The 10014-nt window shown below is 47.2% G+C and overlaps 1 protein-coding gene across 1 annotated transcript in view; it reads right to left on the bottom strand.

Moving 5' to 3' along the window:
- Positions 1 to 600: 600 nt before the first annotated feature.
- Positions 601 to 10014, bottom strand: part of LOC111837684 (GDNF family receptor alpha-4-like) — a 109381-nt gene continuing 99967 nt past the window's right edge. Inside the window, exons 4-8 of the mRNA XM_023799948.1 lie at positions 8785 to 9130; positions 7020 to 7129; positions 5519 to 5653; positions 2167 to 2327; positions 601 to 1522 (exon numbers count right to left, since the gene is read on the bottom strand). Coding sequence (XP_023655716.1) covers positions 1385 to 1522; positions 2167 to 2327; positions 5519 to 5653; positions 7020 to 7129; positions 8785 to 9130 — 890 coding nt within the window. The 3' untranslated portion in view covers positions 601 to 1384. The remainder of the gene's footprint in view (positions 1523 to 2166; positions 2328 to 5518; positions 5654 to 7019; positions 7130 to 8784; positions 9131 to 10014) is intronic.

The raw sequence follows: 10014 nt of genomic DNA, 5'->3' as shown, positions 1-10014 counted from the left end.
CCCAGTGGAATGCAGCTGTCGTGTCAAATGTTACAAAGTGGAGGTTCTGGAGAGCAACACCATTGAGGCCAAAGCCATTCATGTACCGCAACCTGGACGACACCGAACCGAGTCTGCAGATAGGGTTATGCTGGCACATATGTATAAGAGCATGGTTCTGTGGTACTTTCATTGCTTATATTTTGTTCTGGGGCTCAAAAAACAATGTCTTGGACAATAGGGTACCAGTGTCTACATTGCTGTGCCCCTTCAACACATCGCATCTGGCCAGCTGACTGAAATTGTCGGCTAAATGGGAGACTGGCTGGTTAGATCGGTGGCTGGCAGTGTGAAACGCCTGGTTGGTTGGCTGAAATGGCTGGCTGGCTGTATAGCCGGCTGGTTGGTTGGCTGAAATGGCTGGCTGGCTGTATAGCCGGCTGGTTGGTTGGCTGAAATGGCTGGCTGGCTGTTTAAATGCTTGGCTCGCTGGCTGTATAGCCAGCTGGTTGGTTGATTCACTGAAATAGCAAGCTGGCTAGAATGGCTGATTGTGTCGGCTGGCTCACTAGAATGAATGGCTTGTTGGCTAAACAGGAATACTCAAGGACCGGCTCCCCCTAATTGGGAAATCCTTTATTCTGTCAGCCTGGAGAAAAATGCCACCATCCATCAGTTCCCCTCTAGGTGGCACTGTTACAAGCTGAAGAACAACATATTCATATCTCTTCATAAATGGTACTGTACATTCTTTTCAAAACGATAAAGTACTCTTCCTCCAATTGAAATGGTACAGTCTTCCTTGAGGGTAGATGTACACAGAGTGTATGGGGATGTCACACATCATCCTGGCATGGTGCTGGGGAATAACTGTCCACACTGAAGCACACTCATTACAAAAATATAGTTCCAATCTCACAGCCAGTGGAGGTGGCAGCAAGAAACATCCCAACAATACAGACCAAAGTATCCAGCCGCTTCTGCCATACACACCTGCAGGGAATGGGGCATGAGAAAAGATGACATGAACCATTTCTATACAGCCAGAGCATCCAGAGGTGGTAGCTCTGAGATAGTCTGCTTAACTGAAACATTTAGGAATGTTCTGACAGGGAGTCCACTTCTTCAAAACGGAGAGTGAGACACACATTTTACACCTGGCATTACGCCAGCTTGCACATCTGCTCCCATAGACAGGCTATACACAGAGCAAGCTTTTGTACACATCTCTCAAGGAATCACAAGTGCAGCTGGACCTCTGAGATTAAAGAACAAAAAAAGAGATAACTGTAGGTAGTCAGTAGGGAGGTGGGCTCCACATTCTCCCCACTGACATAGAAGTAATACTCCACCAGCTAGCCCCACATAGTTCAATCATGGGGCCCCTGAATTAGGACAGCACCCTCTAGTGGATGTAGCTCAGCAGCACAGAGAGCAAAAGTCCAGTCCAGGAAGCTGACAGCACGTCGACATCGCTGCGGCTGGGGGGGATGGGGGCCGCCGGCAGGGTGGGGTCACCCCACAGCTTGTCCTTCTCCATGGCCTGTGGGGAGGAAGGGAGGAGTCAGACATCAGAGCCACAGCCAGCCCCTTCGTCACGGGAAATCAGGCTCCAACATCTGCGCCGACAAGGTAGATGATCTGTTCGTCTGACCTTCAGATATATAGATACTGGGGGGCAGGTTCACAAAATCATGACGGATGCAGAAATTAGCATTCAGATGAAGCGAGGGAGGTGATCCTACCCCCCGTTCATCCAAAGAGCAGCCAGTGAGCAGTGAATGAGCACAGCGGAGGGAAAAGCCTTAGGGTCTACACACTCAAGGTGCTTCAGAAAACAGCCCAGCAGGTAGCCGTGTCACATGTTAACACTCCTGGGTGTGCATCCCGCTGGATATTGCATATATACAGTACCTTATGTTGGGTGGATTTTGTCAGAGAACAAGAGTACATTCAGTGACAAACTGAGCTGAAGATAAGTGCTTGAGGTGTAGCCCAGCTCCTATCATTTTGCTGGTGACACTGCTGTCAGATTTCGGTAAGCCTATCATAGCAGATGTGCTGGTTTAGGATTAGCCATGGTAACACTTAACCAAATAGATCAATCTGTGATGGTCCCTGCTGGGCAGCAGCCAAGCAAGACACAGACTGATTGATGAAGCTTTACACAGGTATCAATGTGGGTACCTGTGTGGGTATCATGGCACTCAGGATGCTTCGGTCGGTCACCATGACGACGGGAGGAGCGGCGCCTGGATCGTCACTATCCGGCACCGTGCTGGGCTGCCCCGATTGGGTGGGAGTGGAGCTCAGGTCTGTCCCATTCCCAAATGCCAAAATAGCATTTTCTGTTTTGGAAAGAGAGCATCACATTGTTTCAACATGGGATTGTCATCCTTTCACGCATCAGATTCTCTACTGACATCTAGTGGATTGACTGCTTTACCACATCTGCCTTGCTCTCTAAGACTTGAATTCCTAAAACAGTAAAAAGTCAAATGGTAATCAGGCATCAGCTGTGATTGTTTTTGAACACGAGCACAAGCAGCAGTGGTAAACATGTCCCTATATCATCAGATTGTCACCCAGTAAAATATATGCCATAGCATTCCAAGGCTTTAAAATTTTAAATAAATAACTTCCCTCAGTAGTGTAACAGTTTTTGCATCCTTCTGTTGAAAAACATACCACAAAAGAACATCAGGGTTGTGTTTTCTTAACTTGCAGGACTTGCAATCTGCTGCCCATCAAAGCAGCCACAAAACTGGACCTGGTCAGTCTAATAGCCATCACACAGCAGCAGTTATGGTTCAGTTCACTGCCACTTATCTGATAATGGCTTGGGAGGGAGGGGTGGGACTGGGGTTGAATTAGCGACAAGAGCCCTGATGTGGGATCCTCCAGGGAGGAACGATTACATGTCAGGGGAATCAGATCTCACCTCAGCCGGTCATTAGTCATAAAGGCCACCTCCTGATAAGCCGTGATAGCATTTCTGTAAGCGTTTCTACATGCTTAACACAGTGGGGGGGAGACGTGAAAGAACGTGTCATCCCATCTACATGAGGTGTCCCTCTCACCAGGGGGGCAGATCGGCAAAGCCTGCATGCCATAATCCATAATCCATAATAAGGCCAGCCTCCTGTTCCTTTGGAGTCCTGCTTTATCGTGGATTATCTGAGATATGAGATTTCAGAAAGTTTGCATTTAAAGGCTCTGACCCCAACTGTTAAGTGTGGTGGTGGATTTGTGATGATGGTCCCAGAACCCTTGAGATCTTTGTTAGGGTGCCTGGTATCAAGGAATACATAAAGTACCATGAGATTTAAAATCAAAACCTGACCACCTCTGCCAAAAAGGTAAAACTGGGTTGTGTCTGGATCTCCCAGCAGTACAGTGACCTGAAACATACCTCCAAATCATGAAACTGACCACAGAGTCGTCTATGACTGTCCCAGTCCCCTAACCTAAACCCCACTGCTACCTGTAGGGTCAGCTGAAAAGGAGAGAGATGAGACTCTAGGAGACACGTGACCCCTTGGAATGCAGTGCAATCAGGCTTGACTTCATAAGAATGTCCTCGGTGAAGGACCCCCCACCCAATATGCAGCCATAGACAGGCACATGTGCACGTTTCACCATGGAATTGCTGTCTCTCTCGCACACTGATTAACTTTCTCTCTACGTGGTCCTATCCCACTTGATCCTTCCTGTTTGCCCCATTAAGTTCCACAGGAAATTTAATTATCTTCAATTATAGGGATTCAAGTGGTCTTCAAGGACTCCATATCAGCAAATGAGCCATGGACACATTCAACAGTTTGGAAAGACAAACTTGACTCCTTTTTTTCATAAATGCACTTGACTGAGCATGAGCACATTTTTGGAAGGCCAGCCATGAGCCACATGCTAATACCGTCTGCATGTTTGGACAATAGATTTCAGGCCTCTGCATTTCATGTGTCAGAGCCAGTTGGTGGTAATTAATTGCTCTAATCAATCCTGAGCACTGGGTTCTGAACACTTGAAGTGAGCCAGCAGCATATCACAAGGAACTCGGGATACAAAACCGGGCTCATTTTCTGCTGAATGACAGTCCATCAGGGGGCGCACTAACTCATATAAGTGACAAACACCACATTCTATGGGACTGGGAAGGAAGATACCAGTAACACTCTCAGCAAAAAGCAAACTTAATAGGAGCTTCTTGTTGCATGTTCATTTTTCATGCCCATTTGGAAAATTTGGTGTGAAAGCTAATCTTAAGGGAAACCTACTAGTAATATTTGGCCAGTGATAGCTCTCATTAAATATGGAGATAAAATACTGCAATGGCTTACAAAAGACATAAACACAACTGATTAATCAGGAAAATTTAAGAGATCACCAAACTGGAAAAAAAATGTGTGATTGATTCAGAGTCCGGATGAATTACATCAGATAAAGGATCGTTATGTACAGTTTCAGCCAGACAAATTAATCTTTTTAATAGGACAGCTGTGAAGCGGTTAGGCAGCAAGCAGATTTTTCAGACTGCTGGTGTCCCTGAAGTTCCAAGAACATGCAGGATCCTCCAGCTGCTGGCATTAATGTATACACCTGCCTTTCTGCCACCCCACATCAAGACCTACAGAGATAAACGTCTGCAATGGGCTCAGACACACAAGAGAAGGGATTCTCCAAACACCTTCGTGTTTGGATGGCTGGTCAATAGTGATTGAGGCATCAACAAGCCGGTGGTGGAGTGACGTTTTGGGGAGGAATAACAGGAAGTGAGATGCTAGCCCCCCTTTAGGGTCCCTGATGGTGTTAAACTGACACCAGCAACATCTGTGAACATTTCCTGCCCTGATACAAAGAGTCGTGCCTTTTGTAATAGTGTGACCTTCATGTAGGGCAATGCACCGTCACATGCTGCTAAGGACACCAATGACTCCCAGGGTGCATTAACACAGATCCAGTCATAGTTTGGCCTCCATCATCCTCTGACCTCAACCCTATTGAAAACCCTATTATGGAGAATTTTGAAAAGGAAAATCCATAAGGATGGGTGGTAGGTCACCTCAAAAGGGCAGCACTGGGAGGCAATACTGGCATCTTCTACTAAAATAGGGGCAGACACTATATATGCACTCAGCATTTCAACAGATGAGAGTAGGTAAAGTAATTTCAAGGAAGGTCTTGTGCATTAATATGTAACTAAGTCACTTAAGATGCTTCTTTTTTAAGAACAATATGTTTATGCAACAAATACACCCGATTTCTATTTTGAGTCATTAAACTGAATGTTCCAAAACTGCAGCCTGCATAATGATTTGGAAAGCTGTGTTTTGCAGTTGCTCAGAATATATGACAGTTGCCGCTATTACCAAGTATTGCTACTTCTGTTTACATCTGCACTCAAAAAGCAATTGGCAATAAAAAGTGCCTGAATTGAGCTGACATTTTTTTTAGAGGAATCGGCTCCTACGTAATCATTTGGTAGAAGGTGTGGATGACGATGGATGATTTACAGATGAGGTGGAGACTCGCCACTCACTGAGACAGACGTTGTCCGTGAAGTAATCCAGGAACTCGGCGCACTGCTCTCGCTGGTTGCCACTGGCCGCACAGGAGCACCACGGGGACACGTTGGATGTGGAGTTGTCTATGTAGTTGGGAGTGATGGTGCTGCCTGCAGAGACAAAGGTTTTCACCTCCCGTAAGAGAAGCACTGGTTCCTGCCACCCAGACCCCCATCAGGGGTATAGTTATACATTCTGCCCCCCCCCCCCAGGGCTGCCGCTATCAATTTGGAAATACGGGTCCCCCATGAAAGATTGAATTTGGCAAGGGGGGGAGGGATTGCATAATGTTCCCCAAGCGTATAAATTATAATTTTTCATATTCAGGGACCCCTACAAAGTGGCCGGCCCTCTGCATCGGCACTGAATGCATTATTCATGCTCCTCCGATGCCCCATCTCAGGAGGACTGCTGTGTCCCATCCGTTTTCAAGCGAGATCCTCACCAAGAATGACTGGCTATTTGGGGTACATGGCCTCAGTTAACTGCTCAGAATGGAAACCCTCACACTACAAAGTGTCCTATCAAAGTCATTTTCGTTGCCACCTCACCTATAAGTAAGCCGCTGCAGATCATCACGACGATGACTCATCTGAACCAAATCATTTCCTGATGTTTTTCAAGTGAGCTGAAAATTGGCTGCCCGTGCTTAATAAGACATAATGATCTTATAAAAAAAAAATACAACTCTGAGAATGAGGGACGCCCGAGAAATCCTCACAAACAGACAGGAAACGGAACAAAAGACGCGGCGTCCTTCTGCACATGACGTCCGTATGAGGCGTTAAGCTCGAGGAGCGAGAAGCTCACCATTCTGTGAGGTATGAGGCCCGTGGTTCTGTTAACTCACTGAGGATTGTTCTGTAACCATACATTTTTGTAAAAAACAAAGTACACCACGAAATCTCTAAATCCTTATAGATCCTCTGCTCTACCTGGCAGATATTATAGCACTCAAAGGCTTCCAAAAGAAACATCAAAAATCATAAAAATCAATAGATAATTTGATGAACACCCACCGAAATTACTAATACTCTCTAAATCTCTCTGGTTTAAGAGTAAAAGTTGAAGGAGGTGAGAGGTTGTGTGTAAAAATAAGGCAACAATTTCGATAAACATGACCTATCACCTCTCTACCACCATTATCTACATTTTCTTCTCATTCCATTTGCCCTTTTCCTTCAACCTGTCTTTTGGCATCGCTGCTCCATCCAGCATCTCCACCTCCTCGCCACATCGCTTGAGTGGTATAACGGGAAACATGACACCTCTCCGTTATGTCTGTTCCTGTGCAGCAGCTTGTGAAAATGCTGCCTTTTCACAAACACGAGACTCATGACATCTTCTGGTAAGTTTCAGTCCCGTCACCGATCATGCCTGTGTAGCCCAGCACACAGCACTCACCGATCATGCCTGTGTAGCCCAGCAAACAGCACTCACCGATCATGCCTGTGTAGCCCAGCAAACAGCACTCACCGATCATGCCTGTGTAGGCCAGCAGACAGACTCCGTAGTTGTCCTGCTTGCAGCCGCTGGCCGTCTGCTCAGAGGGTTGGCAGTCGTATTGGAACTGTGCCAGGCGGGACCTAGGGAGACATAACTGATTATCAGCGGCCCCCTCATCCTCCGATCAGGCAGCCTGGGCCAGGTTCCAGACAGACACAAGGCCCAGCAGACGCCCCCCTCTTACTGAGTGTGGCCAGGCCTCATGTATCCTTAGGATACTGAGCGTGTGCATGTACTGTAGATGTCTATATCATCATTTGAGTAGATGTCTCCCTCCTGCCAGCTGATATCACAATAGACCTCATGCTTGCCTCATGCCTAAGCCATCGACCCAGTCACACCTAGCATTCTCACTTCACGCACCGTCATCGATATTTGACCCCACTCCCCACCCCGTTCGGAGGTCTTGGAGATATTTAGCAGTGGACCGACCCATCAAGCCATCCAAGCGCTTCATTAATAAGTGCCAGAAGCTTGTTTAAAGGTGGTTCAGAATTCTCAGCACAGCAAAGCTCCCTGGTGTCCATTTTCTGAAGTGCAGGGTCCAAGGTCCCGTGCCCCGTTCTGTGGCGCCCTCCAGAGGGCCGGCACCAAACGGCGCCAGACTCCCTGTGCCATTATTAGTCATTGCCACTTCTGTGACCGTGACCGGCCTGTGAATGAGTGAGCAGCCAACGGCACAAGGACAAACAGCGTGCTCCACACAGGCCTGTGAGAACAACCCCCGACCCCCAGTGTCTGATTCACCATCCCTCACCTTCAGAGTTTACAGCCGGAAACAAATTGCCAAAGATGTTGGCATCGCATTCAAAATCAGACCTCTGTTTACCATTTTCTACTTTATAAACTAATGTGAAAACATTAACAAAGGTCATAACATGAAGCAAAAAAGTTACTATCTCTCATTGACTCATGGATTGGGTATGTCATCCTTAGTAGTAAAGCTCATTCATAACTATACCATCCAGCATGGTTATGGATATGGATTAGAACAAAGGAAGTCCAAAACAGTTGCTTTTGCTGATTTGCATTTCAGGTCACTTTCTTGCTATATTAACCAATTGGACTTCAACTCACGGATGGATGGTCCACTAGTGAAATTCATGGTTTCTTCAGCTTCTTCGGCAAGTCACTGGCATACAGATTTGGTAAAGTAACTTCAAACTACCACCATCGTGCTTGACAGTTTACAGCATTTTACAGATCTACAAAGGAAGTGGAGCATTTTGTTCAGCCATTATTTATTTCTTCTTTTCCAGATTTTCTTGAGGGCCAAATAAGGTGTTTTTGTTAAATTTCAGATTTATGTAATTCATTCATAAACACTGCCCTTAGGTCAGAGTGGCAGGCAAACATTTGTATGTCATTCAAATGTTCTCTATGTCTTGCCCAAAGACATGACCACTCCCAAGGAGATTCAACTTGGAGATCATGGCTTCCACCTTGCTGACTATCAGTCAGAATATTTGAAAGGATCGGAAAGTATCAATTTGCCACCCATTAAGAGAACTTGGTGGGATAAACTGCCAGTTCTCCACCGTTACCCCAGATGACCCTAATTATTCATCTTTAAAAGGGGTGTGAATTACGAGATGAGCTGGCACAGAAAACTCCTCAGGCTCCATGCTGAAGTTTATCACGTCATCTGTAAGGTGCCCTGGAACACCGTGCGAGTGAATCAGAGATTAGGGTTTACTTTGGCAGTGCAGACAGGGCGGCGTGCATTCATACTCACCTGCAGACATAGTCGGCTTTGCAGGCGCGCAGCTGAGCCAGACAGTTGGGCTTCTCCTTGGCCTCGTAGGAGCAGGCTGGCACCACGGTCTGCCGGCGGCGCTCTGCGCAGGCCGTGTCCGTGCAGGGGCAGAACAACAGCTCGTGCGTGTACTCTGGCGGCACGCGGTCGAAGAACTTGCGCAGCGCCTTGTGACACTTGGGCCGGTTGCAGTGAGCCACGCGGCCAGCCGGCTTGATGCACGCCGATACGTATTCCGTACGCAGCTTCTGGCATGTCTCGTCCACATTGCAGGCCTTCGCTGCATCCAGGCAGCGATTCACTGTCGCCACTCCAACTTCCGAGCCTGATAAAGGCAGATGGGGACATATAGGTTAAATGTGTATTATTACTAATTCACGTATGGGCTTCAAATGCATTAGAATCAAGTCTAATTAGGTTAAATGTGACACCTGATCTTTAGCTAAAATATCTTCGCGTCTCAAGGTCAACCTCATAATTAATAGACGCCGACAGACGGAGTGCAGACAGGGGTCCCAACGGAATGCAGCACCACAGTTAAACGTTTCCAGGTCACGATTCCAGATGCCTACACTACCAAGCCTGGCCTGGTCATCCATGGCGACCGTGGCACCCGATTTTCTTGCAGGCCTCTGCAGGTCTCTCCTGGACTGACACGTGCTTCCAACTCTGGGAGGGTACTGGTCAGGGGGTCATTTTGTAGCACCGTTTCAGAGCCATCATTACCGGGGATCTCCAACAATGGCCCGGTGACACATCCTCACCTCAGATCCTGACCACTGCTGGCACAATCTGTCAGATGTTCTAGATGCCTGGAGCTTATGGCGTGACCCAGCTGACCAGATGGAAGATGCCACTACAATAGGTATGGCCCATAATTTCATAGTGCCATTCTTGAGCAAAGCACTCCAGATGTGTTCTACTTCCTAACAAATCTGAAAAGTCTCTTCACGACAGTGAGGTGGAGGTGCCAAGGCGTAGGCTTCTCGACATCTGCAGGTCGTGAAAGAACTAGGAGGAGAGCCAGGGATGAACGTCAGTCATGGGCCTGGCTCTCGGTGATTGCGACCTCACCTTCCATCTCCTGTTTTTCACCATCTCCCCATGCTCTGACACGCGTCAGCCTTGCTCAGTGGGCTTATCACAAAGTTGTCATCACACATCTATACACGTGAGTATTGCACACAAATGATACAATGTATACTACCT

Source organism: Paramormyrops kingsleyae, chromosome 12 (assembly GCF_048594095.1).
Source record: "Paramormyrops kingsleyae isolate MSU_618 chromosome 12, PKINGS_0.4, whole genome shotgun sequence".
NCBI lineage: Eukaryota > Metazoa > Chordata > Actinopteri > Osteoglossiformes > Mormyridae > Paramormyrops > Paramormyrops kingsleyae.
The sequence above is the reverse complement of the archived record's forward strand: the minus strand, read 5'-3'. Positions and strand labels throughout refer to the sequence as shown.